At 38.3% G+C, this 24,044-nt stretch overlaps 1 protein-coding gene and 44 non-coding genes across 46 annotated transcripts in view; all 45 read right to left on the bottom strand.

The window, feature by feature from the left end:
* The window catches only part of cpne2 (copine II), a 42,593-nt gene extending 21,359 nt beyond the window's left edge, over positions 1 to 21,234 (bottom strand). For both annotated transcript variants that reach the window (XM_077741717.1, XM_077741725.1), the window contains exons 1-6: positions 20,960 to 21,234; positions 9,401 to 9,601; positions 2,273 to 2,452; positions 2,109 to 2,183; positions 1,914 to 1,985; positions 1,510 to 1,593 (exon numbers count right to left, since the gene is read on the bottom strand). In XM_077741717.1, the coding sequence (XP_077597843.1) occupies positions 1,510 to 1,593; positions 1,914 to 1,985; positions 2,109 to 2,183; positions 2,273 to 2,452; positions 9,401 to 9,577 (588 nt within the window). In that variant the 5' untranslated portion in view covers positions 9,578 to 9,601; positions 20,960 to 21,234. The remainder of the gene's footprint in view (positions 1 to 1,509; positions 1,594 to 1,913; positions 1,986 to 2,108; positions 2,184 to 2,272; positions 2,453 to 9,400; positions 9,602 to 20,959) is intronic.
* trnay-gua (transfer RNA tyrosine (anticodon GUA)) lies at positions 10,153 to 10,238 on the bottom strand. Its single transcript is given in 2 exon segments — positions 10,153 to 10,188; positions 10,202 to 10,238. It is a non-coding gene; the product is annotated as a tRNA-Tyr (tRNA).
* trnay-gua (transfer RNA tyrosine (anticodon GUA)) lies at positions 10,320 to 10,405 on the bottom strand. The gene is given in 2 exon segments: positions 10,320 to 10,355; positions 10,369 to 10,405. It is a non-coding gene; the product is annotated as a tRNA-Tyr (tRNA).
* Positions 10,493 to 10,578, bottom strand: trnay-gua (transfer RNA tyrosine (anticodon GUA)). The gene is given in 2 exon segments: positions 10,493 to 10,528; positions 10,542 to 10,578. It is a non-coding gene; the product is annotated as a tRNA-Tyr (tRNA).
* Positions 10,673 to 10,758, bottom strand: trnay-gua (transfer RNA tyrosine (anticodon GUA)). The gene is given in 2 exon segments: positions 10,673 to 10,708; positions 10,722 to 10,758. It is a non-coding gene; the product is annotated as a tRNA-Tyr (tRNA).
* Positions 10,848 to 10,933, bottom strand: trnay-gua (transfer RNA tyrosine (anticodon GUA)). Its single transcript is given in 2 exon segments — positions 10,848 to 10,883; positions 10,897 to 10,933. It is a non-coding gene; the product is annotated as a tRNA-Tyr (tRNA).
* trnay-gua (transfer RNA tyrosine (anticodon GUA)) lies at positions 11,016 to 11,101 on the bottom strand. Its single transcript is given in 2 exon segments — positions 11,016 to 11,051; positions 11,065 to 11,101. It is a non-coding gene; the product is annotated as a tRNA-Tyr (tRNA).
* On the bottom strand, positions 11,187 to 11,272 carry trnay-gua (transfer RNA tyrosine (anticodon GUA)). Its single transcript is given in 2 exon segments — positions 11,187 to 11,222; positions 11,236 to 11,272. It is a non-coding gene; the product is annotated as a tRNA-Tyr (tRNA).
* On the bottom strand, positions 11,363 to 11,448 carry trnay-gua (transfer RNA tyrosine (anticodon GUA)). Its single transcript is given in 2 exon segments — positions 11,363 to 11,398; positions 11,412 to 11,448. It is a non-coding gene; the product is annotated as a tRNA-Tyr (tRNA).
* Positions 11,543 to 11,628, bottom strand: trnay-gua (transfer RNA tyrosine (anticodon GUA)). Its single transcript is given in 2 exon segments — positions 11,543 to 11,578; positions 11,592 to 11,628. It is a non-coding gene; the product is annotated as a tRNA-Tyr (tRNA).
* On the bottom strand, positions 11,713 to 11,798 carry trnay-gua (transfer RNA tyrosine (anticodon GUA)). The gene is given in 2 exon segments: positions 11,713 to 11,748; positions 11,762 to 11,798. It is a non-coding gene; the product is annotated as a tRNA-Tyr (tRNA).
* trnay-gua (transfer RNA tyrosine (anticodon GUA)) lies at positions 11,882 to 11,967 on the bottom strand. Its single transcript is given in 2 exon segments — positions 11,882 to 11,917; positions 11,931 to 11,967. It is a non-coding gene; the product is annotated as a tRNA-Tyr (tRNA).
* Positions 12,050 to 12,135, bottom strand: trnay-gua (transfer RNA tyrosine (anticodon GUA)). The gene is given in 2 exon segments: positions 12,050 to 12,085; positions 12,099 to 12,135. It is a non-coding gene; the product is annotated as a tRNA-Tyr (tRNA).
* On the bottom strand, positions 12,223 to 12,308 carry trnay-gua (transfer RNA tyrosine (anticodon GUA)). The gene is given in 2 exon segments: positions 12,223 to 12,258; positions 12,272 to 12,308. It is a non-coding gene; the product is annotated as a tRNA-Tyr (tRNA).
* trnay-gua (transfer RNA tyrosine (anticodon GUA)) lies at positions 12,395 to 12,480 on the bottom strand. Its single transcript is given in 2 exon segments — positions 12,395 to 12,430; positions 12,444 to 12,480. It is a non-coding gene; the product is annotated as a tRNA-Tyr (tRNA).
* Positions 12,575 to 12,660, bottom strand: trnay-gua (transfer RNA tyrosine (anticodon GUA)). The gene is given in 2 exon segments: positions 12,575 to 12,610; positions 12,624 to 12,660. It is a non-coding gene; the product is annotated as a tRNA-Tyr (tRNA).
* On the bottom strand, positions 12,749 to 12,834 carry trnay-gua (transfer RNA tyrosine (anticodon GUA)). Its single transcript is given in 2 exon segments — positions 12,749 to 12,784; positions 12,798 to 12,834. It is a non-coding gene; the product is annotated as a tRNA-Tyr (tRNA).
* Positions 12,929 to 13,014, bottom strand: trnay-gua (transfer RNA tyrosine (anticodon GUA)). The gene is given in 2 exon segments: positions 12,929 to 12,964; positions 12,978 to 13,014. It is a non-coding gene; the product is annotated as a tRNA-Tyr (tRNA).
* Positions 13,097 to 13,182, bottom strand: trnay-gua (transfer RNA tyrosine (anticodon GUA)). The gene is given in 2 exon segments: positions 13,097 to 13,132; positions 13,146 to 13,182. It is a non-coding gene; the product is annotated as a tRNA-Tyr (tRNA).
* Positions 13,264 to 13,349, bottom strand: trnay-gua (transfer RNA tyrosine (anticodon GUA)). Its single transcript is given in 2 exon segments — positions 13,264 to 13,299; positions 13,313 to 13,349. It is a non-coding gene; the product is annotated as a tRNA-Tyr (tRNA).
* On the bottom strand, positions 13,437 to 13,522 carry trnay-gua (transfer RNA tyrosine (anticodon GUA)). Its single transcript is given in 2 exon segments — positions 13,437 to 13,472; positions 13,486 to 13,522. It is a non-coding gene; the product is annotated as a tRNA-Tyr (tRNA).
* On the bottom strand, positions 13,604 to 13,689 carry trnay-gua (transfer RNA tyrosine (anticodon GUA)). The gene is given in 2 exon segments: positions 13,604 to 13,639; positions 13,653 to 13,689. It is a non-coding gene; the product is annotated as a tRNA-Tyr (tRNA).
* Positions 13,775 to 13,860, bottom strand: trnay-gua (transfer RNA tyrosine (anticodon GUA)). Its single transcript is given in 2 exon segments — positions 13,775 to 13,810; positions 13,824 to 13,860. It is a non-coding gene; the product is annotated as a tRNA-Tyr (tRNA).
* Positions 13,955 to 14,040, bottom strand: trnay-gua (transfer RNA tyrosine (anticodon GUA)). Its single transcript is given in 2 exon segments — positions 13,955 to 13,990; positions 14,004 to 14,040. It is a non-coding gene; the product is annotated as a tRNA-Tyr (tRNA).
* trnay-gua (transfer RNA tyrosine (anticodon GUA)) lies at positions 14,127 to 14,212 on the bottom strand. Its single transcript is given in 2 exon segments — positions 14,127 to 14,162; positions 14,176 to 14,212. It is a non-coding gene; the product is annotated as a tRNA-Tyr (tRNA).
* trnay-gua (transfer RNA tyrosine (anticodon GUA)) lies at positions 14,293 to 14,378 on the bottom strand. The gene is given in 2 exon segments: positions 14,293 to 14,328; positions 14,342 to 14,378. It is a non-coding gene; the product is annotated as a tRNA-Tyr (tRNA).
* On the bottom strand, positions 14,461 to 14,546 carry trnay-gua (transfer RNA tyrosine (anticodon GUA)). Its single transcript is given in 2 exon segments — positions 14,461 to 14,496; positions 14,510 to 14,546. It is a non-coding gene; the product is annotated as a tRNA-Tyr (tRNA).
* Positions 14,796 to 14,881, bottom strand: trnay-gua (transfer RNA tyrosine (anticodon GUA)). The gene is given in 2 exon segments: positions 14,796 to 14,831; positions 14,845 to 14,881. It is a non-coding gene; the product is annotated as a tRNA-Tyr (tRNA).
* trnay-gua (transfer RNA tyrosine (anticodon GUA)) lies at positions 14,964 to 15,049 on the bottom strand. The gene is given in 2 exon segments: positions 14,964 to 14,999; positions 15,013 to 15,049. It is a non-coding gene; the product is annotated as a tRNA-Tyr (tRNA).
* On the bottom strand, positions 17,355 to 17,440 carry trnay-gua (transfer RNA tyrosine (anticodon GUA)). Its single transcript is given in 2 exon segments — positions 17,355 to 17,390; positions 17,404 to 17,440. It is a non-coding gene; the product is annotated as a tRNA-Tyr (tRNA).
* trnay-gua (transfer RNA tyrosine (anticodon GUA)) lies at positions 17,529 to 17,614 on the bottom strand. The gene is given in 2 exon segments: positions 17,529 to 17,564; positions 17,578 to 17,614. It is a non-coding gene; the product is annotated as a tRNA-Tyr (tRNA).
* Positions 17,699 to 17,784, bottom strand: trnay-gua (transfer RNA tyrosine (anticodon GUA)). The gene is given in 2 exon segments: positions 17,699 to 17,734; positions 17,748 to 17,784. It is a non-coding gene; the product is annotated as a tRNA-Tyr (tRNA).
* Positions 17,878 to 17,963, bottom strand: trnay-gua (transfer RNA tyrosine (anticodon GUA)). Its single transcript is given in 2 exon segments — positions 17,878 to 17,913; positions 17,927 to 17,963. It is a non-coding gene; the product is annotated as a tRNA-Tyr (tRNA).
* On the bottom strand, positions 18,047 to 18,132 carry trnay-gua (transfer RNA tyrosine (anticodon GUA)). The gene is given in 2 exon segments: positions 18,047 to 18,082; positions 18,096 to 18,132. It is a non-coding gene; the product is annotated as a tRNA-Tyr (tRNA).
* Positions 18,220 to 18,305, bottom strand: trnay-gua (transfer RNA tyrosine (anticodon GUA)). Its single transcript is given in 2 exon segments — positions 18,220 to 18,255; positions 18,269 to 18,305. It is a non-coding gene; the product is annotated as a tRNA-Tyr (tRNA).
* trnaf-gaa (transfer RNA phenylalanine (anticodon GAA)) lies at positions 18,389 to 18,474 on the bottom strand. The gene is given in 2 exon segments: positions 18,389 to 18,424; positions 18,438 to 18,474. It is a non-coding gene; the product is annotated as a tRNA-Phe (tRNA).
* Positions 18,564 to 18,649, bottom strand: trnay-gua (transfer RNA tyrosine (anticodon GUA)). The gene is given in 2 exon segments: positions 18,564 to 18,599; positions 18,613 to 18,649. It is a non-coding gene; the product is annotated as a tRNA-Tyr (tRNA).
* trnay-gua (transfer RNA tyrosine (anticodon GUA)) lies at positions 18,741 to 18,826 on the bottom strand. Its single transcript is given in 2 exon segments — positions 18,741 to 18,776; positions 18,790 to 18,826. It is a non-coding gene; the product is annotated as a tRNA-Tyr (tRNA).
* Positions 18,917 to 19,002, bottom strand: trnay-gua (transfer RNA tyrosine (anticodon GUA)). Its single transcript is given in 2 exon segments — positions 18,917 to 18,952; positions 18,966 to 19,002. It is a non-coding gene; the product is annotated as a tRNA-Tyr (tRNA).
* Positions 19,091 to 19,176, bottom strand: trnay-gua (transfer RNA tyrosine (anticodon GUA)). Its single transcript is given in 2 exon segments — positions 19,091 to 19,126; positions 19,140 to 19,176. It is a non-coding gene; the product is annotated as a tRNA-Tyr (tRNA).
* trnaf-gaa (transfer RNA phenylalanine (anticodon GAA)) lies at positions 19,264 to 19,349 on the bottom strand. Its single transcript is given in 2 exon segments — positions 19,264 to 19,299; positions 19,313 to 19,349. It is a non-coding gene; the product is annotated as a tRNA-Phe (tRNA).
* On the bottom strand, positions 19,443 to 19,528 carry trnay-gua (transfer RNA tyrosine (anticodon GUA)). The gene is given in 2 exon segments: positions 19,443 to 19,478; positions 19,492 to 19,528. It is a non-coding gene; the product is annotated as a tRNA-Tyr (tRNA).
* trnaf-gaa (transfer RNA phenylalanine (anticodon GAA)) lies at positions 19,612 to 19,697 on the bottom strand. Its single transcript is given in 2 exon segments — positions 19,612 to 19,647; positions 19,661 to 19,697. It is a non-coding gene; the product is annotated as a tRNA-Phe (tRNA).
* On the bottom strand, positions 19,786 to 19,871 carry trnay-gua (transfer RNA tyrosine (anticodon GUA)). The gene is given in 2 exon segments: positions 19,786 to 19,821; positions 19,835 to 19,871. It is a non-coding gene; the product is annotated as a tRNA-Tyr (tRNA).
* Positions 19,963 to 20,048, bottom strand: trnay-gua (transfer RNA tyrosine (anticodon GUA)). Its single transcript is given in 2 exon segments — positions 19,963 to 19,998; positions 20,012 to 20,048. It is a non-coding gene; the product is annotated as a tRNA-Tyr (tRNA).
* Positions 21,235 to 24,044: the final 2,810 nt, after the last annotated feature.

Genomic DNA, 24,044 nt, shown 5'->3' with positions numbered 1-24,044 from the left:
GAACAGCAAATTCACAATCTTTGATGGGCAGCAAAATCTGAAGGAAAACCAACAAAATGTATGTACTATGTTAAGGTGTTTTAGTGGAGAAAAAAAACTCTTATCTTTAGCAAATATAGCCAGCCAGAGAAGTCCCTTGACACAACTGTACCGCTGGATACTTACAGTGCCAACGTCGGCCTTTAGACTTCAAGCATTATCCATTGTATGTGATATCCATGATGGGCACCACATTGTACTAATAGTGTCTAGCCTTGCAAAAAAAACAGTCTTGCCTGTTTCATTTATTGATTCTGCAGTTCCATTTTAACAGCCTCGGTCTAGACAGCTCTCGGCCTTATAATGTTGGAACCAATAAGGGGAAAGAGGCCAACTATCTGGTTGAATATAATGGTGCAGTACAAAGCGGTTCTTATAGATCATGGGTGTCCAAAATGGTCTTCAAGGGTGTGAAGGTTTTCATTCCAACTGAGCAATAGTAAATATTTTAACCAATCTAGTACCTTAAAAGTATAATCAGTTGATTACAGTCAGGGGCTACTGGTTTCAGGAGAAGCCTCATTGGTTAAACAGTCTGTGTTGGATCAGTTGAAACAAAAACCTGCCCCTGCGATCCTTTGTGGAATAGTTTGGATCCCCCAATTTTACATATAATTACATTTCCAAAGTTTAGTAATTTTTTTAATAGGAAATATGTTTTTTGTGCTTAGGAAATATGTTTTTTGTGCTTAGGAAATATGTTTTTTGTGCTTAGGAAATATGTTTTTGTGGTTTTGCTGACCAATACGTCATATTGTGGCTTATTGTGGATTGATAGATGATAAGTGTGACGAGAAGAGGGATTGTCCAATCAGTATTCATATAAAGCTTTCACCAATAAAAAATGAAATCTTTCCAATCCATATCTTTATGTAAAATATATTTGTGGCAGATATATAAAAAAAACATTCTAGATTGACAGTTGTACAGAAAATGTACATTATGACATTAGTCAAGTTAAATTTTTAGGGGTGTAAGAAATGTGAGGCGTGGGCAATTGTGTGAGAAGCATGCTCATTGCTTGACAGTTTTCTTACTGCAGAATGTACTAAATAGATTTATTAATTCATTTTCTGAACCATTTATCCTCACAAGGTTGTCAGGGAGGCAGGGGCCCATCCCAGCATACTGCAGGAACAAGACAAAGGATACCCTGAATTAGTGGCCAACCAATTGCAGGGTACAAGGAGACAGACCCCCATTCACTCTCACACTCAAACCTAGGGGCAATTTAGAGTGTTGAACCAGCCTATCTTGCATATTTTTGGGAAGTGGGAGGAACTCAGAGTATCCTGAGAAAAAAAAACAACCTTCGCAAGCCCGTGGGAGAACATGCAAACTCCACACAGTGAGGACCGTGTTAGGATCAAACCCTCGAGCCCAGAACTGTGAGTCCGATGCTAAACATACTGTACATAAATTACTAAAGATAATTTTTATAACGTGCAAACGGTAAAATATTGTACCCACCTCTGTCCTGTGGACAAGCATCCATTTGTCATCTTCTCCCTGTTTGTGAAATTCCAAATATGGGTCTGACTTCCCAAAGAAATCCTGAAATGAACAAGGTCATTATGTTAAAAACTTGTTAAAATTATTGTGTTGTTTTAACCATGTTAACTCAGCCCATTTTAGTATATACATACAGAAGCACAATGGAAATCCAATAATGGAGAAAAGGTAATCTTATATATTTGCCAAAACTAGTCTAGATAGCAAAACTGCATTCTAATATTGTCTCTGGGATTACTACCTTTAACAATTTATATTTCACAAATGCATTCAGCATGGAGCAACATTACTAAATGTTCAGTATATTCTGTATCCTATAGTGTTCTGAATCTGAGTGCATTTGCATTTGTCTCATCGCCTACCTTCTTGTCCAGTTTACGCCCACTCAGAGTCAAAGTGATAATTCTGTTGTCAGACAGCTCCTGTGCTGTAATCTATTTGAACATTACAGCACAATATAGTCAGAAGGTATATAAAATATGTATATACATATCAATCAAATAGCCAACTTAGAAGGAAAGCTCAAACTACATTGAAAACAAAGTACAGGTTCATACAGTGATGGATCCTTTGCCAGCTGGTTTCCCATTTGCCAAAATCAAAGGCCGGTGAAGTTTCTTATTGGACACAATCTAGTAAAAAATGAAATATATTCAAATAAAAGAAACATACAAATTAATATACAACAATATGACTTGGCGACTGAAAAAAAATAACATACTACACCGAGTGTGCAAACATATTCTCCTAAAAAATCATGTTCATAGAGCTGAGTGGCACACTTGTCTTCATCGAACACGGCAAAGCGAAGCTTTTGGATCTCCTCAAAGTGATAGTCCACGTGAAACTTCACGCCAAAAACTGGGTTCAAGTTATTGACAGCTGTTTCAGTCCGACCAAGCTGAAACACATACAAATGTGACAATGATTTAGTTAAAACTTTTTTTTCATTCATCTTTGATATAACTTATCGTCACAAGGATCACGGGGGATGCTGGAGCCTAAATTCCAAGATATGAAAAAAATGAAACATCATATGAAATCAAACATCCCCCAAAACTGGACTGGTTCCAAACAGGAGGAACCACAAGAACAAAACAAGTTATATTTGCAATTATGAAAACCCCAGCTATGACAATGCAACAAACACGGAAAAACAAGCGCATATTGTTAAGTCGTCTAATCCGTCATTTTGCTTGATTAAAAAGAAGAATCCATGAGAAAGTGGGCTTGGCAGAGTAGGAATGTGAGAAAGGACATTGTTCATGATGTCAACTACAATCCCACAAAATCATCTAGTAATGTCACCCAACTCAAACAAAAAAATGTTTTTGTTTGTAAGAAAGGTACTGCAATTTACTCCATACTGTGATTCCATGTATATATATATATATATATATATATATATATATATATATATATATATATATATATATATATATATATATATATATATATATATATATATATATATATATATATATATATATATATATATATATATATATATATATATATATATATATATATATATATATATATACATGGACACAGCAACAGATTTTTTATCTCTTTATCTTTATATTATGTTCATCATATTTTGCTTCCATTGTTTAATTATTTGTCAATTATTCATCCTCAGAGAATCATTTTTAAGCTGACGGATGTGCAGCTGGTGGATGAATGTGTTGTTGACACTGAAGCAACAACAATCAAATGTGATGACACAATAACACACAAAATACACAAACTACTTTTGTTCACATGATCAACGTAAACGTGCCCTGACAAGTCCTGTAACTAAATCGTAGCTGCAGCTTTTAGAGACGTTAGCAACTGACAGACGGTGAGGAGGCGAGACATCTAATCACACATCGTGTTTAGTAAGTGTTGTACATTTGTACCACATTTGTAAGAGAGTTTTCACTGAAATTAATATGTATTGGTGCTCTTTGAAATCCAGGTCATGTCCATCTGTGTGGAGTTTGTGGGTTCTACCCAGCCCTTGCGTGGGTTTCCTCCGGGTAATCTGGTCTCCGCCCACATTCCAAAAACTTGCATGGTAGGCTGATTGGACACTCTAAATTGCCCCTAGGTATGGGTGTGACAGTGCATGGTAGGTTATTGCACAGTAGAAAGTGTCCTAACCGACAAATGTACAGTGTGATATGCCAGCTGCATGGCATCTGAAAGGAAATAATTGCAAGGGGTCATCAAAATGGCCAAAAAGGGGAATCACCATCCCACCCTTCTCATGCCTGGAGGATATCTACTAGAGCCGGCTGAAGAACAGCCCATGGCTGCAAAAAGACTGCTGCGGGGATAATGCTGGCCCTATAAACATATATAGCAGGAACAACATGGACACTAAGCTTATGGTAACCTTCTATAGAACCACTGTGGAGAGCATCCTGGCATACTGCATCAGAGTGTGGTATGCTGGAAGCACGGCAGCAGACAAAAAGGCCAAGCAGAAAGTGATTAACACTGCCCTCACTGGAAGACATTGCCAGCCCACGTTACCTCAACAGAGCCATGAACATTGTCGGGGACCCATACCACCCTGGTCACAATCTGTTCTAGCTGCTGCCCTCTGGCAGACGCTATAGGTCCCACAAAGTAAGAACAAATGGGCTTAAGGACAGTTTTTTTTCCCCACATCCATCAAGACTATAAACTTGCGGTAACACAACACACAATCCCTTCTGTGTAATAACTTCAGGGTGAGGTAATATGAAAAGACGTTGGGCGGTGATCTGCCTCCTACTGCCTGCTGAAAGTAAGTGAAAGACAGTGAGAGGTAAGTGATCCGCTCGGGGGGTGATGCGATGTATCCATGACGGCAGAATGCTAAATTACCACAGATCACTTATTTGTTCATCATTCATATGCATATATATTAATTCTCCACTTACTGCTGTTTTCTGCTTTTTTATATTGTTCTTCTTTGTTTTCTCCACTTTTAAATGATGTGATCCGCTGCTCCTATGAAGGATGCAACCAAATGAAATGGAGTGCTTTTTTGTTGTTATTTTTACAATGACAATAAAGCTTCTTTCCTAACTGCCAAGAGGTTTAGACCACAATTCAGTACCAACAAGCTAATTTAACTTCTTGATCAGTTGCCATAGAAACGGCTGGCGATTTCACATCAGAGCCACATGCCCCGCTGACCATAAGCTAGCTACTACTAAGATCTCGCCTACACACAAGCAAGCGAACATAAAGATAAACACACAACCAACCTAGTGTGTCTTATTGGTGAGTTGAAAAAAAATGATGCTCTGAAGCAGCAGACATCATACAGCCAAATTAATGCTTTAAAATGAGGAAATATAGAAATATAGAAATAGTAACAGAAACACTATACACCGGGTGTCAAAGTGGCGGCCCGGGGGCCAGATCTGGCCCGCCGCATCGTTTTGTGTGACCCGGCAAAATAACTCATGAGTGCCGATATTCTTTTTTAGAATCAAATTAAAATGATGAGTATAGGTGTATATTCAATATCCGGATTTTCCTCTTGTCTTAAAGATTTATAATTGCTCTTTTTTGAATCCATATTTTCTTCGTTTTTAGTTCAAAAATCATTTTGTAGAATCTAAAAATATACAATAAAAACCTAAACTAAACATTGTTTTAGATCTATAAAAAAAAACAGAAGGTTCAGGGTCTTTACTCCAGTTCATTTAATCCATATATAAAAAAAGATATCTAAATATTATATCTAAAATGGCCCGGCCCACATCAAATCGAGTTGACGTTAATGCAGCCCGCGAACCAACCCGAGTCCGACACCCTTGCTATAAACCAATATTGTACTACATATGTATCTTTCCGGTAAACACAAGAACATCACGTTCCGTATTGTATGAATAGTTTCCAGAACTTACTTCACAGTGTAGTAATAATATTATTTTTGCTGTAGTAATATAAATGCTGTACAATATTAGGGAAGCCCATTTGGGAAACATTTAGTAAATGTACATCATGCATCAAACTATGAGACAAGGCACACGAGTGTTAAGACCATCTGTTTCACAGGTCGGAGGATGTGGGTTTGAATTCAGGCAGCATGTTTGCAGGTATTTTTACAAGCTTGTGTTTTTACGCCTTGCTATTCCTTGATACAAATTTCTTTTGGTTAACCTTCTAGTACTATATTTGCTGATAATATTATTTTTCTTAAAGCGGTCTGCCTGTCCATGAATTAAGCAGCAACTGTGTATTTCTACACTTTCATCAATTCTTTCCTCACTTATACTTCTTATGGTAATTTTTTGGAAATATTCAGATAATTCCCAATGCAAATACGAGGCCCAAAGAAAGCAAATTTTTGTATATATGTGTATCTTAGCTTGATACCAAACAAAAGCAGATTTATGCCAATTTTTCACTCTGCACTACAGCCTCTCCCAATATGACGCTGAGAATGTGGAATCTGCTCGTTTTGGGGACAATGGTGAGACCAGTCAAGGAACCTGTCACGTTAAACCATTTTATTGACTTAAGCTGAGGGCTGCAGCTTAGTTTCAGGATGTTGGAAATCTTCTTACAGACTACTGCACCGCCAGTGTGTAGTGTGAGACAAAAAACATCACCTCATGGGTTTTCCCGTTGTAGAAAAACCACAAACACACGATAAAAATATCAATAATAAAGAGATCTGGAATACGTCCTCATATGAGCAAACAGCCGGTGCATGCCGTCAGGATTTACATACATTGTTTGAATGCATCAAATGGTTGAGTAAGGAGAAAAAAGAAACTATTCATGTGGGTGTTAACTATGTAGTTAAAATTTGCCAAATCTCCCAAATAATTGAATGAACTGTTTTTGCTATGGTGACTTCTGAAGGAGAAAGCTCAGATGCAGACATTCCTTTATTTGAAAATCTAAAATTGATATCAAGCATTTTGCGTTATTTTTATCATTGAATAGATTTGTCTCATTTGCACCATAAGAGTCTAAGATGTAAAATAATAGAGAAAGTTGTTTACTGAACATATGTCCAGAAGAGATTCATGAACCCACTTTAAAATCTAGGTAAGCCATAAAAAGTCATGGCTAAAGAAGCTGTTTGATCAGAGAGTGCTACATCGAAGAAAATCTGGCTGTTATATCAGGCCTCATATTAGCCTGCAAATAGCCGTACAATTCCCTGCTGAACTTAGTTTTCCATCCAATGACGTTGTTAGTAATCGATTATTAGCAGCCAGCTTATGTCTGCATGTTGATCATAGATTGTGAATTTTATTGCAGATGAAAAAAAAACATCCATAATTGGTGCTTAAAGTCTCTTTTCCGGGAGTACTACATCCTCAGATACAGCAACAACCAAACAATGTCATAAATCTAATTGAAGAATGATTGATTTGTGAGGCATTCTCAAAATCTTGGGTCTCATTCATTTAAAATATACAGCTATAATTTGAGTTTTGTTTAAGAGACAGCACATATTGGGAGGCCCGGTGGAATGAGTGGTTAACAACCTCACAGCTATGGGGTCCTGGGTTCAAATCCAGCATAAGTCCATCTGTGTGGAGTTTGCTCTTTGTTCTTGGGCCTGCGTGGGTTTCCTCCGGGAACTCCGGTTTCCTCCCGCATTCCAAAAACATTCATAGTAGGCTGATTGGAAACTATAAATTGCCCCTAGGTATGTCTGTGTGAGTGTGTGTGAATGGATGTCCATCTCCTTGTGCCTTGCGATTCAGGGTGTCTCCCGCCTCTGGCCCAGGGAGAGTCAGCAGGGATAGACTCCAGCACCCCCCGCGACTCTAATGAGGATAAAGTGGTTCAGAAAATGAGATGACATGAGATGAGACAGTACATATTAATAAACATAAACATATTCATGTTAATGAACATATATATGTAATTATGTAACATTATAGCCAAATGCCAATTTCCATTTTTAGTCCCTTGTGCAAGTTGAAGATGAGACATACACAAACACAACCCACACAAGTAGCACACAAAGCCCAATAATAAACACACAACTTCTAATTATGTTAGGTACACAGATAATACTTAAAAAAAGAACTCCGTGATGAACGACCGGCGGCACAAGAATCAGGAACTCACTGCCAGAGAGACAGGGAAGGTCATATTTGGATCCACTACTTACTCTTCCACGCAATGGCTTTTCTGCGATACTGGCTGGCTTCTACAATATACTAACCTTGAGCATTCATAGCGACACAGTGAATGGTAAGCCTGTGAGGGGCCGAGAGAAAATAGGATACTAACTCCAGCACAACAATTTAAAAAGAAAAAAATATCAGTTACATTGTAGCGTCGCTGTGTGTGGTGACGTGACGCATTTGTAGGCGCAAGGGTTGTTGGAAGGCACTCGTGACTGAAAATAGGTGTCAATTAGGCTATCCTGCGTTGATGTTGCTAGGTAAGGGGCATGTGAGCCTGCTAAGTCCAGAGAGGACATACTTCTACATACGAGCAGCTCGAAATAAGAGGAATATTTCAAGCAAATAATTATCTCTAGATACGAGAAAATTTTTGAGATGCGAGAAAGTCAGGTGGCCAAGACATGAGGCTGTTTATCATTGTAGTTCTTTCGTGTATAACAGATATCTACGAGCACTGGCCGGAGCTTGCATTTTCCCGTGTTTTTTTCCCGCTAGTCATTGCATAATACAAAGTCAACAACAATGGATCCAAAGCGAACAGGTGGAATGAAGAGTTGTGCAAAGAAAAGGCGAACGTTGACAATCAACATTAAACGTGAAATAATTGAAAAATGTGAGAGTGGAGTACGTGTCACAGTGCTTGTTCGTTGTCATGGATGATATCGTCTCACTTGGAAATTTCTTGGGGCTGGAGGTTAACGAGGCAGATGTGAATGATCTAATCACCCTAACCCTTAAATCAAGCTCCAGGAAAGTGAACATTTGGAGGTGTTGCGGGAACTCAGTAGCGAGGAGTAGGTGGAAGAAGGGGGCCGCCTGGCTACAAAGGATATCAAAGACAAGCTAGCGAAGTGGCAAGAGTTTTCTGATTTTGTTTAAAAGCTGCACCCTGACAAGCTGGCAAGTGGTCGCGTGTTATCGTATTGTGAGGACATTTGTGCGCGTCATTTACGAAATATTTTGAAGGGAAGGCAAAAACAAACAACTCTTGATGCGTTCTATTAAAAATTGCCGCTGAACGTCCGGGTGGAGTCAACCCGGAGAACAAAATTTACAAAACTAAATTAGAATGCATTCCTCCGCCTGTCTCTACGTCTCTCTCTATACCCTCGGCGAAATCAGTCTAATTTTAGTTCTATTAAACACATTTTATCACTATTAAACCACTATTTATGTGTTACTTTGTTAATAGATGGCGAATTAGAAGAAATAAAACATTTTTTCCATTCCAACATCCTGTTTTTGGTGTTTTTCCGAGGGTTGGAACAAATTAATTTGTTTTTAGTTCATTTCAATGGGAAACGTTCGTTCGAGTCACGAAACGAATGAAGCTCGTGTGTAGAGGTACCACTTTACATCTGGACTTTTACTTCACTTGATATTTTGTAAATTGGACAGCTTTTTGTGTCTTGGAACAGTAATTTTCGTACCCAAATTTTTCGTAAGCTGAAATTTGTCTATGTCAAAGCATTCGTAATTACACTTCTGTACAGGTACTTTGAGGGGAAAGTACATTTACTACAGTGACTCTTACTGGATATGCTCTCAAAATTTTAGAAATTTTATTTGTTTAAATATTTACAAAAATGCAAGTTGTGTATTCTCTTTTGGGGGAATGACAGAGCTTCATAATCCTGTCATTTAATATACCATTTTTAAGACACACATCTCTCAGACACGGCTGTTTTCTCCCTGATTCTTACCTCCACCCAGTTTCCATCCACTTCATGGAAGAGAACACAGAATGGGTCAGACTTTGAAGCAACATCTCGGTCCAGAAGATTGGCAGCAGTAACAGAGAGCTCCACCCGCGTGATACAGTGCTGTGGTCCTACAACACGTGTCTGGCCATCAATGACTGAGCCCAAAGTGTAAGCCATTGTCCGAAGAGACAAATAGTCACTCTGTGGATTAGAAAACACAATTAAAAAATCATTTAAAAATCAGTTGCTGTACCTGTTAGTTTCAATAGAACGCCATTTTGCTAACTTCAAGACATTTCTTATGACTAAAAATTAGTTTTTGGATTATGTATAGAGGCATATTGGATTTATCCCCTTTTTAAAATATACTTTTTTTAAAAATCAGTTTAGCCATTTGATGGTTCCTAAGCATGGACAACCTGCTCCTAGATTTTCAATGATAATCAGGTTTTGGTAGTGGGTTGGCCCCTCTATCACATTGTAGACTCACCCTTTGTATGAATAGCCGGGAATCCTTTGAGTATTTGATAATGCATTATTGAAATATCTTCTTTTTTCGAAACACACAAAACAGTCCTTCGAGCCAGAATTGAACCAGCCGCCTAAGTTTATCCAAGTTTCACCTAGTCCTCCGCTCTACCAACTGAGCTATTGAAGGTGACATTTGGTGTTTTCTTTTTCTTTTTTTTTCAAAAAACTACAGTCCAATTTTGGCCACTAAGATTATACAGCAGTCAAAACACAAAAAGGAGTCCTTCGAGCCGGATTTGAACCAGCGGCCTAAGGATATCCAACTTTAACCTACAGTCCTCCGCTCTACCAACTGAGCTATCGAAGGTGACAATTAGTGTTTTTTTTTAAATACTACAGTCTAATTTTGTCCATTAAGATTATACAGCAGTCGAAACACAAAAAGTAGTCCTTCGAGCCGGAATTGAACCAGCGACCTAAGGATATCCAACTCTAACCTACAGTCCTCCGCTCTACCAACTGAGCTATCGAAGGTGACAATTAGTGTTTTTTTTTTTTTTTAAATACTACAGTCCAATTTTGGCCATTAAGATTATACAGCAGTCGAAACACAAAAAGTAGTCCTTCGAGCCGGAATTGAACCAGCAACCTAAGGATATCCAACTCAAACCTACAGTCCTCCGCTCTACCAACTGAGCTATCTAAGGTGACCATTAGTGTTTTCTTTTTCTTTTTTTTTCAAAATACTACAGTCCAATTTTGGCCAATAAGATTATACAGCAGTCGAAACACAAAAAGCAGTCCTTCGAGCCGGAATTGAACCAGCGACCTAAGGATATCCAACTCAAACCTACAGTCCTCCGCTCTACCAACTGAGCTATCGAAGGTGATAATCATTGTTTTTTTTTTTTTTTTTAAATACTACAGTCCAATTTTGGCCATTAAGATTATACTACAGTCGAAAAACAAAAAGTAGTGCTTCGAGCCGGAATTGAACCAGCGACCTAAGGTTTTCCAACTCTAACCTACAGTCCTCCGCTCTACCAACTGAGCTATCGAAGGTCTCATTCAGTGTTTTTTTTTTAAATACTACAGTCGAATTTTGGCCATTAAGATTATACATCAGTCGAAACACAAAAAGTAGTCCTTCGAGCCGGAATTGAACCAGCGACCAAAGGACATCCAGCTGCAACCTACAGTCCTCCACTCTACCAACTGAGCTATCGAAGGTGACAATCAGTGTTTTTTTTTTTTTAAATATTACAGTCCAATTTTGGCCATTAAGATTTTACAGCAGTCGAAACACAAAAAGTAGTCCTTCGAGCCGGAATTGAACCAGCGACCTAAGGATATCCAACTCAACCCTACAGTCCTCCGCTCTACCAACTGAGCTATCGAAGGTGATAATCATTGTTTTTTTTTTTTTTTTTTAAATACTACAGTCCAATTTTGGCCATTAAGATTATACAACAGTCGAAACACAAAAAGTAGTCCTTCGAGCCGGAATTGAACCAGCGACCTAAGGATATCCAAATCTAACCTACAGTCCTCCGCTCTACCAACTGAGCTATCGAAGGTGACAATTAGTGTTTTCTTTTTCTTTTTTTTTCAAAATACTACAGTCCAATTTTGGCCAATAAGATTATACAGCAGTCGAAACACAAAAAGCAGTCCTTCGAGTCGGAATTGAACCAGCGGCCTAAGGATATCCAACTCAAACCTACAGTCCTCCGCTCTACCAACTGAGCTATCGGAGGTGATAATCATTTTTTTTTTTTTTTAAATACTACAGTCCAATTTTGGCCATTAAGATTATGCAACAGTCGAAAAACAAAAAGTAGTCCTTCGAGCCTGAATTGAACCAGCGACCTAAGGTTTTCCAACTCTAACCTACAGTCCTCCGCTCTACCAACTGAGCTATCGAAGGTAACATTCGTTTTTTTTTTTTTTAAATACTACAATCCAATTTTGGCCAATAAGCTTATACAGCAGTCGAAACACAAAAAGCAGTCCTTCGAGCCGGAATCGAACCAGCGGCCTCAGGATATCCAACTCCAACCTACAGTCCTCCGCTCTACCAACTGAGCTATCGAAGGTGACAACCAGTCCATTTTTTTTTAATACTACAGTCAAATTTTGGCCATTAAGATTATACAACAGTCGAAACACAAAAAGCAGTCCTTCGAGCCGGAATTGAACCAGCGACCTAAGGATATCCAACTCAAATCTACAGTCCTCCGCTCTACCAACTGCGCTATCGAAGGTGATAATCAAGGTTTTTTTTTTTTTTTAAATACTACAGTCCAATTTTGGCCATTAAGATTATACAACAGTCGAAAAACAAAAAGTAGTCCTTCAAGCCGAAATTGAACCAGCGACCTAAGGATATCCAACTGCAACCTACAGTCCTCCGCTCTACCAACTGAGCTATCGAAGGTGACAATCAGTGTATTTTTTTTTTTAAATATTACAGTCTAATTTTGGCCATTAAGATTATACAGCAGTCGAAACACAAAAAAGTAGTCCTTTGAGCCGGAATTGAACCAGCGACCTAAGGATATCCAACTCAACCCTACAGTCCTCCGCTCTACCAACTGAGCTATCGAAGGTGACCATTAATGTTTTCTTTTTCTTTTTTTTTCAAAATACTACAGTCCAATTTTGGCCATTAAGATTATATAGCAGTCGAAACACAAAAAGTAGTCCTTCGAGCCGGAATTGAACCAGCGGCCTAAGGAAATCCGACTTGAACCTACAGTCCTCCGCTCTACCAACTGAGCTATCGAAGGTGATAATCATTGTTTTTTTTTTTTTTTTAAATACTACAGTCCAATTTTGGCCATTAAGATTATACAACAGTCGAAACACAAAAAGTAGTCCTTCGAGCCGGAATTGAACCAGCGACCTAAGGATATCCAACTCTAACCTACAGTCCTCCGCTCTACCAACTGAGCTATCGAAGGTGACAATTAGTGTTTTCTTTTTTTCTTTTTTTCATAATACTACAGTCCAATTTTGGCCAATAAGATTATACAGCAGTCGAAACCCAAAAAGCAGTCCTTCCAGCCGGAATTGAACCAGCGGCCTAAGGATATCCAACTCCAACCTACAGTCCTCTGCTCTACCAACTGAGCTATCGAAGGTGACAACCAGTGTTTTTTTTTTAAATACTACAGTCTAATTTGGGCCATTAAGATTATACAACAGTCGAAACACAAAAAGCAATCCTTCGAGCCGGAATTGAACCAGCGGCCTAAGGATTTCCAACTCTAACCTACAGTCCTCCGCTCTACCAACTGAGCTATCGAAGGTGAAAATCAGTGTTTTTTTTAAAATACTACAGTCTAATTTTGGCCATTAAGATTATACAACAGTCAAAACACAAAAAGTAGTCCTTCGAGCCGGAATGGAACCAGCGACCTAAGGATATCCAACTCTAACCTACAATTCTCCGCTCTACCAACTGAGCTATCGAAGGTGATAATCAATGATTTTTTTTTTTATTAAATACTACAGTCCAATTTTGGCCATTAAGATTATACAACAGTCGAAACACAAAAAGTAGTCCTTCGAGCCGGAATTGAACCAGCAACCTAAGGATATCCAACTCTAACCTACAGTCCTCCGCTCTACCGACTGAGCTATCGAAGGTCTCAACAGTGTTTTTTTTTTAAATACTACAGTCCAAGTTTGGCCATTAAGATTATACATCAGTCGAAACTCAAGAAGTAGTCCTTCGAGCCGGAATTGAACCAGCGACCTAAGGATATCCAACTGCAACCTACAGTCCTCCGCTCTACCAACTGAGCTATCGAAGGTGACAATCAGTGTTTTTTCTTTTTTAAATATTACAGTCCAATTTTGGCCATTAAGATTATACAGCAGTCGAAACACAAAAAGTAGTCCTTCGAGCCGGAATTGAACCAGCGACCTAAGGATATCCAACTCAACCCTACAGTCCTCCGCTCTACCAACTGAGCTATCGAAGGTGACCATTAGTGTTTTCTTTTTCTTTTTTTTTCAAAATACTACAGTCCAATTTTGGCCATTAAGATTATATAGCAGTCGAAACACAAAAAGTAGTCCTTCGAGCCGGAATTGAACCAGCGGCCTAAGGAAATCCGACTTGAACCTACAGTCCTCCGCTCTACCAACTGAGCTATCTAAGGTGATAATCATTGTTTTTTTTTTTTTTAAATACTACAGTCCAATTTTGGCCATTAAGATTATACAACAGTCGAAACACAAAAAGTAGTCCTTCGAGCCGGAATTGAACCAGCGACCTAAGGATATCCAACTCTAACCTACAGTCCTCCGCTCTACCAACTGAGCTATCGAAGGTGAAAGTTAATGTTTTTTTTAAATACTACAGTCTAATTTTGGCCATTAAGATTATACAACAGTCGAAACACAAAAAGTAGTCCTTCGAGCCGGAATTGAACCAGCGACCTAAGGTTTTCCAACTCTAACCTACAGTCCTCCGCTCTACCAACTGAGCTATCGAAGGTCACAATCAGTGTTTTTTTTTTAAATACTACAGTCAAATTTTGGCCATTAAGATTATACAACAGTCGAAACACAAAAAGCAGTCCTTCGAGCCGGAATTGAACCAGCGGCCTAAGGATATCCAGCTCCAGCCTACAGTCCTCCGCTCTACCAACTGAGCTATCGAACGTGAAAATCAGTGTTTTTTTTTAAATACTACAGTCTAATTTTGCCCATTAAGATTATACAACAGTCGAAACACAAAAAGTAGTCCTTCGAGCCGGAATGGAACCAGCGACCTAAGGATATCCAACTCTAACCTTCAATTCTCCTCTCTACCAACTGAGCTATCGAAGGTGACTATTAGTGTTTTTTTTTTAAATACTACAGTCTAATTTTGGCCACTAAGATTATACAGCAGTCGAAACATAAAAAGCAGTCCTTCGAGCCAGAATTGAACCAGCGACCTAAGGATATCCAACTCTAACCTACAGTCCTCCGCTCTACCAACTGAGCTATCGAAGGTAAAAATTAGTGTGTTTTTTTTAAATACTACAGTCTAATTCTGGCCATTAAGATTATACAACAGTCGAAACACAAAAAGTAGTCCTTCGAGCCGGAATTGAACCAGCGACCTAAGGATATCCAACTCTAACCTACAGTCCTCCGCTCTACCAACTGAGCTATCGAAGGTGACAATCAGTGTTTGTTTTTTTTTTTTTTAATACTACAGTCCAATTTTGGCCATTAAGATTATACAACAGTCGAAACACAATAAGCAGTCCTTCGAGCCGGACTTGAACCAGCGGCCTAAGGATATCCAACTTTAACCTACAGTTCTCCGCTCTGCTTGTAATGTCAATCAGTTTCTGGAGGGAAACCAAATAACAAACGCTCATAAATTTCAGTACTGTGTTTACCCTTACACACTTAACAAAAACTCCAGGCACATTAAAAATGCTACCGCTGGAATCACAATTAATAATCAATGAGGTTTTAAAAAGTCACTGAAATGAATCACGTATGGCATGTTTTCCAACAACTACCTTTAATTCGTGATACAATTAATTATGCAAACACAGATGCGATGTCACCTGTCCATCCAAATCACATTATCAATGCAAAAATGCCTTCTGGGAAAAAGCACAAAGCAGATGTGGCCATTAAGTGTGAACCTCATCAAGGTCACTGTTATACCCTAGAAACTAAGACAATATTGTTTAGAACTCCAACCTTATGACATAACACCATCTCATCTCATTTTCCTAACCGCTTTATCCTCACTAGGGTCGGGAGGGGAGGGGGGGGGGGTGTTGGAGCCTATCCCAGCTGAATAAATGAATAATATCTCAAATAATATGACAGCCCAAATGAAGGTTTTTGCAGCACAAACCTGCATAAAGGACTGACATTGTTTTTATATGGAATTCATACAACATAGGAGTGTTCACTCTTGGCACTTATAATTTCCTCTTGTAATATGATATGTAACAAGTATAACTATATACATCATTATTCACTACTAGCGTCAATGTAACAATACTAATGTGTGGCCCTTTGAGGACCGGTTTTAGACCCCCGTTTAAGGGCATTTAAAAAATAAAAGCAAGTCACGTTCAACAAATGCACGTTTGCAGTTACACTTGCATTTTTTTAGAATTTACCATAAAATAGCTTTAAAATGACATCAAGTATCAAAAATCTGAGCGGCAATGAATAAATTAGCTCCAAATATGATAATGTACACACTTTGCAAGCCAAGATGACATGTTGTTGTCATGATGTCATTTTGGATCAAATGAATGCCTTTTGATGAGCTCTAATTGGAAGAGGACAAAAATAATTTTGAGTTTCTCACACCCATTTCATATTATACATACTACAAATTTATCCATGTCTTATCATTTTAATATAGATTTTCAGTTTGTTTTTTTAACAGTAAATATGTATTGCACTTTAATGGGTACTTGCTTTATTATGTTACATTCTCACTACTTGGTGGTTACATTTTTATTGAAAATATCCCATATTGGCAATATGAGAATATAAAATATGTTATTGTGACAGGCCTAATGTTGGGACCTATCCTATCTGACTTCAGGCAAGTGTGTAAGGGTAATCACAGTACTGAAATTTATGAGTGTTTGTAATTTGATTTACCACCAGAAACTGATTGACAATATAAGTAATTAGACATATAAATAACTGCATGTTGTTTCACTAAAATCTGAACATTTTCATTTTTTTGAGGAGACATACTGTGCTCTAAATATTTTGAAATCCCTGACAATTTCATTTATTTTCATTCATGAATAATTGGGTTTTTGGATGAGGAATATTATTTTAATATTCAGTATAAAACCTAACATTTTAGAAATGGAATGAGCTTTATTGGAATATACGGCAGTCAAACACAAAATGCAGTCCTTGGAACCGGAATTAAACCAGCACCTAAGGATATCCAACATCAACCTACAGTCTTATGCTCTACCGACTGAGCTACCAAAGGTGTCAATTATTATTACTATTATTATTTTTCTTCAAATCACTACAGTTCAATTTTTGGAGTCATGATTATACGGCAGTCGAAATTTTAAATGCTGTCCTTCAAGCCGGAATTGAATCAGCGGCCAAAAGATATCCAACTTATTCCTACAGTCCTCCACTCTACCAACTCATACAGCATAGGAGTGTTCACTCTTGCGTCAATTGTTATTATTATTATCAATTGTCAATTGTTATTATTATTATTATTTTTCCAAAATTACTACAGTTAAATTTTGGCTGTTCAGACTATGCAGCAGTCGAAACACAAAAGGCAGTCCTTCGATCGCGAGTTGAACCAGCGGCCTAAGAATATCCAGGTTGCTCCCACAGTCCTCCGCTCTACCAACTGAGCTATCGAAGGAGACAATTAGTGTGTTTTTTTTTTTTTTCAAAATACTACAGTTCAATTTTGGCTGTTCAGACTATGCAGCAGTCGAAACACAAAAAGCAGTCCTTCGAGTCGGAATTGAACCAGCGGCCTAAGGATATCCAATTCTAACCTACAGTCCTCCGCTCTACCAACTGAGCTATCGAAGGTGACAATTAGAGTATTTTTTTTTTTTCAAAATACTACAGTCCAATTTTGGCCATTAAGATTATACAACAGTCGAAACACAAAAAGTAGTCCTTCGAGCCGGACTTGAACCAGCGACCTAAGGATATCCAACTCTAACCTACAGTCCTCCGCTCTACCAACTGAGCTATCGAAGGTGACAATTAGTGTTTTTTTCTTTTAAATACTACAGTCCAATTTTGGCCATTAAGATTATACAACAGTCGAAACACAAAAGGTAGTCCTTCGAGCCGGATTTGAACCAGCGACCTAAGGATATCCAATTCTAACCTACAGTCCTCCGCTCTACCAACTGAGCTATCGAAGGTGACAATTAACAAATTCTTGTTGTTTTTTTTCAAAATACTACAGTCCAATTTTGGCCATTAAGATTATACAACAGTCGAAACACAAAAAGTAGTCCTTCGAGCCGGAATTGAACCAGCGACCTAAGGATATCCAACTCTAACCTACAGTCCTCCACTCTACCAACTGAGCTATCGAAGGTGAAAATTAGTGTCTTTTTTTTAAAATACTACAGTCTAATTTTGGCCATTAAGATTATACAACAGTCGAAACACAAAAAGTAGTCCTTCGAGCTGGAATTGAACCAGCGACCTAAGGATATCCAACTCTAATCTACAGTCCTCCGCTCTACCAACTGAGCTATCGAAGGTGACAATTAGAGTATTTTTTTTTTTCAAAATACTACAGTCCAATTTTGGCCATTAAGATTATACAACACTCGAAACACAAAAAGTAGTCCTTCGAGCCGGAATTGAACCAGCGACCTAAGGATATCCAACTCTAACCTACAGTCCTCCGCTCTACCAACTGAGCTATCGAAGGTGAAAATTAGTGTCTTTTTTTTAAAATACTACAGTCTAATTTTGGCCATTAAGATTATACAACAGTCGAAACACAAAAAGTAGTCCTTCGAGCTGGAATTAAACCAGCAACCTAAGGATATCCAACTCTAACCTTCAGTCCTCCGCTTTACCAACTGAGCTATCGAAGGTGACAATAAGAGTGTTTTTTTTTTTTTCAAAATACTACAGTCCAATTTTGGCCATTAAGATTATACAACAGTCGAAACACAAGAAGTAGTCCCTCGAGCCGGAATTGAACCAGCGACATAAGGATATCCAATTCTAACCTACAGTCCTCCGCTCTACCAACTGACCTATCGAAGGTGACAATTAACAAGTTGTTGTTTTTTTTTTCAAAAACTACAGTTCAATTTTGGCTGTTCAGGCTATGCAGCAGTCAAAACACAAAAAGCAGTCCTTCGAGCCGGAATTGAACCAGCGGCCTAAGGATATCCAACTTGCTCCTACAGTCCTCCACTCTACCAACTGAGCTATCGAAGGTGACAATTAGTGTATTTTTTTTTTTTTTCAAAATACTACAGTTCAATTTTGGCTGCTCAGACTATGCAGCAGTCGAAACACAAAAAGCACTCCTTCGAGCCGGAATTGAACCAGCGGCCTAAGGATATCCAATTCTAACCTACAGTCCTCCGCTCTACCAACTGATTTATCGAAGGTGACAATTAGATTTTTTTTTTTTTTTCAAAATACTACAGTCCAATTTTGGCCATTAAGATTATACAACAGTCGAAACACGAAAAGTAGTCCTTCGAGCCGGATTTGAACCAGCGACCTAAGGATATCCAACTCTAACCTACAGTCCTCCGCTCTACCAACTGAGCTATCGAAGGTGACAATTAGTGTATTTTTTTCTTTTAAATACTACAGTCCAATTTTGGCCATTAAGATTATACAACAGTCGAAACACAAAAAAATAGTCCTTCGAGCCGGAATTGAACCAGCGACCTAAGGATATCCAATTCTAACCTTCAGTCCCCCGCTCTACCAACTGAGCTATCGAAGGTGACAATTAACAAATTGTTGTTGTTTTTTTTCAAAATACTACAGTCCAATTTTGGCCATTAAGATTATACAACAGTCGAAACACAAAAAGTAGTCCTTCGAGCCGGAATTGAACCAGTGACCTAAGGATATCCAACTCTAACCTACAGTCCTCCGCTCTACCAACTGAGCTATCGAAGGTGAAAATTAGAGTCTTTTTTTTAAAATACTACAGTCTAATTTTGGCCATTAAGATTATACAACAGTCGAAACACAAAAAGTAGTCCTTCGAGCTGGAATTAAACCAGCAACCTAAGGATATCCAACTCTAACCTTCAGTCCTCCGCTTTACCAACTGAGCTATCGAAGGTGACAATAAGAGTGTTTTTTTTTTTTCAAAATACTACAGTCCAATTTTGGCCATTAAGATTATACAACAGTCGAAACACAAAAAGTAGTCCTTCGAGCCGGAATTGAACCAGCGACCTAAGGATATCCAACTCTAACCTACAGTCCTCCGCTCTACCAACTGACCTATCGAAGGTGACAATTAACAAGTTATTGTTTTTTTTTTCAAAAACTACAGTTCAATTTTGGCTGTTCAGGCTATGCAGCAGTCAAAACACAAAAAGCAGTCCTTCGAGCCGGAATTGAACCAGCGGCCTAAGGATATCCAACTCTAACCTACAGTCCTCCGCTCTACCAACTGAGCTATCGAAGGTGTCAATTCATGAATTTTATTTAATATTTCCCTCATATGTTTTGATGCATATATCACATTTTCAATCATTCCAATAAAGCTCATTCCATTTCTAAAATGTTACTTTTTTGGATAAGAAATATTATTTTAATATTCAGTATAAAAGCTAACATTTTAGAAATGGAATGAGCTTTATTGGAATAATCAAAAATGTGAAATATTCCAGCATACATGATGTATTAAAGAATATATCGCTACACTATCAGTAACAGCACTTCATGTCCATGAGAGTGAATTTGTTCATGGAACAGCGAGAAGATGCTGTCTGTTGCTAAGATACAAAATGTATCATAACCATCATGATCCTGCTCTTGTGATGTCACACTGGTAGTAATAAGGTGAAATTCACATTTTACCTGCTGCACACCTGGAGTTGAATAAACCCGGATAACCCTCCCAGTTCAAATGGATTTTGACGTCTATTGTTGTCAATGGCAGCCAGTGACCCAACCTCATCATGCATGTTACATCTTTTAATCATATCCTATGACAATACATATCACATTATTTACAAACGTGCTATTTGAGTACATTAGAAGTCACGTGACTACTCAGTTGAGGAATTGCACCCCCAAAAGTCACCTGCTTCACACCGACAAAGCAAGAAGAAGATGCTCCGTGCAAGTATGGCAGTAGAAGAACGTTTTTCGTCATAAATTCCACACCCGATACAGTTCTATGTCAACAAAACCCACATTTGGACACATCATTTTAGGATAAACCATGTGCATATACGCAATTAACAAGCGTGCCTTGCATTTAAACTGCGATTTTCGTTAAATAATCATCTTCTTACATTCATCTTCTTTTATCCAGCGCACCTTACACTTGAGCTTCGGTTAAATAAATCAGAAAGCCGTCTTTGGACTTACCTTAGTTTGGATAAATGGAAGAAATACAATTAAGAAGTGGGGAAAAATGACGTCCAACTTCTCTGTTATGCTGTTTTCGAGACAAATGATTTAGTTATGGGCAGGGGCTTTATTTTTGCTTAAAACTTTTTCTTTCGTTGAGATATTTTTAAAACCAATGACCCAATTGCCATGTTTCTATTAAGGATTCTCCCCCCAAAACACAGTTTTTGTGTTAAATAATCCTTAGGGGGAAAAGACGCTCCTTTCCATCACAGACAGCGAGCTGCATCAAGTTGCAGAGTTTAACAGGAAGTACGTATGAATAATGTCAAAATAAAACAGCTTCCGCTTTGTGGAAAAACTACATATCCATAAACGTATTTTTTTGCTACCTATATAGTCACATATCAATCCATCTAATCTATAATCACTTCCAAAAGTGTAACAGCAAGTTTGATTATTTGATTTTCGTGGAAAACTAGAGACATTTGGGCTTCATATAAAATATATAACACTAAAGTCCAGAACAATGGCTTTTATTTCGTGGTTTCAAAATATACCAATAGCACAGGAAAGATGATATTTTATTTAAACGCACCCACTATTGAGGATATTTTCTCATTCTTTCCTTGTTTTGATGAGTTACTATATTAAAATACACATTTGCTTTATAAGTCTGTCCACTTTTTGTCAATCTCATCTCCCTTCAAGAAATTACTTCCATAGTGATATAAAAGTCCGATTAAAAAACATTTTTTATGTTGTTGCTGTAAAAAATATGAATTAGTCTTAGTCCAACATAAAGAAAATACTAGGGTGGTGTGTTTTGTCGTTGCTTTAAAAGTGGACGCATTCATTTAAGTGTTTCTTTTGCGACCTCTTCTGGTAGGAATTAAAGTTGCACGTAGTAAAGTAAAATTGCACATTATAACGGTCCTGTGGTGAAGTTTGGGAAAATAGTGGATATAAAAAAGGGAAGAGTGGAGATTTAAAAAAATAAATAAATAAAAAGAAATAAAACATAACGAATTGAGACTTATGTTGCGGCATGTCAAATGGATGCGCAGAGAAGACACAATGTCGGCAAGTTTCATTTTGATAGTTAGGACTGCAAGCTTTTGAGGATGACACATACAGCTCGGGCAGGGGTCGGGAAACTTTTTGACGAAGAGAGCCATAAACAACCCATTTTCAAACATTATTCCTTGAGAGTTAAACTCAGAATTTAAAAGTAAAAATACATGAAAATGTGAGCATTTATTATTCATTTCACCACTTTGAAAGTAAGAAAATGTCTGAATTCTTTTGAGAACATTTCTTCACTGTTGCTAATCAATGAGTATCAATGAGAGGATGCATGCAGAAGAGTCTAATGAAGAAAAATATGATTTTAAAAAGGCGTTAGAGATAGTTTCGGCGCCACAGTGCCGGCGCGACGCTCCCATTGGTGCGTTCGGGACTTAGGTCTCTCACCAGCGGTTCCCATATTTTATCACACAGGTTTGCGGAGAGCCCTATACACCCATTAAAAGAGCCATATGTGGCTCCCGAGCCTTAGGTTTCCTACCCCTGAGCTAGGGGATGCAAAATTATTGACTCTCAAATTATGTCTGTGTGTGAACAAATCCATGGTCTCAAAATTACAACCATAAAAAATGTTTCGGTCAACATCAGCCCAAAATACATTGGCTGGTTCCGGTCCTGCAAACTGAATGTAAAAAAGAAATTCCAAGCATGCAGTGCTTTATTCGGCATTAAAAAGTGTTGAATTGAAATATTTAAAAAATGCTGTAATCACACATTGTAAACAATCCAGTTGGTTTAAAGGAGCAGCTGTCCCAGAAACAAGTCATGGTGTTGCTTCTGAGGCGAGGGTCACCTCTTCAGAGTAGGGTTTCCCTCCCACTGTGTTCTGTAGTTGTTGGTGGTAGGATTATGGATTACGTATCTGAAGAAAAGGGTGTCATTTCATTCATTATCACAGGAGATAGTATGTCTGCAAACTGGGTTCCCAACATTACACATTACAAACATTGCTTGCGCATTTCCAAGTAACATTTCAATTTGACCCGTCACCCCTCCCTTTCCTGTGCACCCCTGCTCCGCCACTATACTCAGAAAATAATAATAATAGGCTTTGTCGTCATCATCAACAACAAAAGCCTAATCGTCACCATACCCAGAAACTGTGTATGAAGAAATTGGTAGTGCTTCTCCATAAGGTGTGTTTTCTCGGCAAAAGACCAAATCATGTAATAATTTCGGACTAGTAATTTGGCATTCTGCCGTTTTGTATACATCGCATCACCCCGAGCGGATAACTTACCTCTCACTGTCTTTCACTTACCTTCAGTCAGCCAGTAGGTGGCAGATCACCGCCCAATGTTTTTTCATTTTACCTCACCCCGAAGTTATTACACAGAAGGGATTGTGTGTTGTGTTACCACAAGTTCGAAGTCCTGATGGATGGGGAAAAACCGTCCTTAAGCTTATTTGTCCGTACTTTGTGAGACCTTTAGCGTCTGCCAAAGGGCAGCAGCTGGAACAGGTTGTAACCAGGGTGGTATGGGTACCCGACAATGTTTCTGGGTCTTCTGAGGTAAAGAGTGCTGGCAATGGTTTCCAGTGAGGGCAGAGAGAAGCCAAGGATCTTCTGGGCAGTGTTAATCACTCTCTGCATGGCCTTTTTGTCTGCTGCCGTGCTTCCAGCGCACCACACTCTCCACAGTGGTTTTATAAATGGTTACCAGAAGCTTAGGGGCCAAGTTGTTCCTCTAGTAACAATAGTCATACTGTGATAGCAATGCCACCTCCATTAGGTAGCGTTTTTATTTAGTGACCACATTTTATGGTATACTTCCATTTTTTTCTATCTATCTGTACACAAAAACACATTTCTTGACCTGTTATGTCTTCTAGATAGATAAATAAATAGCTACGGTTTAAATTATGAAAGAGAAATTAAAATAAACAAATATTAAGGATTAATAAATCTATTGTAATGATACAATCATTTGTTTAATTGTGTTCCCATTGAATGCAGCCCGGCTGCTGAATGGTAAGCGTGTCGACCTGACTGCTCTGGGTTCCTGGGTTCAAATCC

The sequence above is a fragment of the Stigmatopora nigra genome, chromosome 2 (assembly GCF_051989575.1).
Source record: "Stigmatopora nigra isolate UIUO_SnigA chromosome 2, RoL_Snig_1.1, whole genome shotgun sequence".
In the NCBI taxonomy this organism is placed as follows: Eukaryota; Metazoa; Chordata; class Actinopteri; order Syngnathiformes; family Syngnathidae; genus Stigmatopora; species Stigmatopora nigra.
This window is presented reverse-complemented; position numbering and strand designations above follow the sequence as displayed.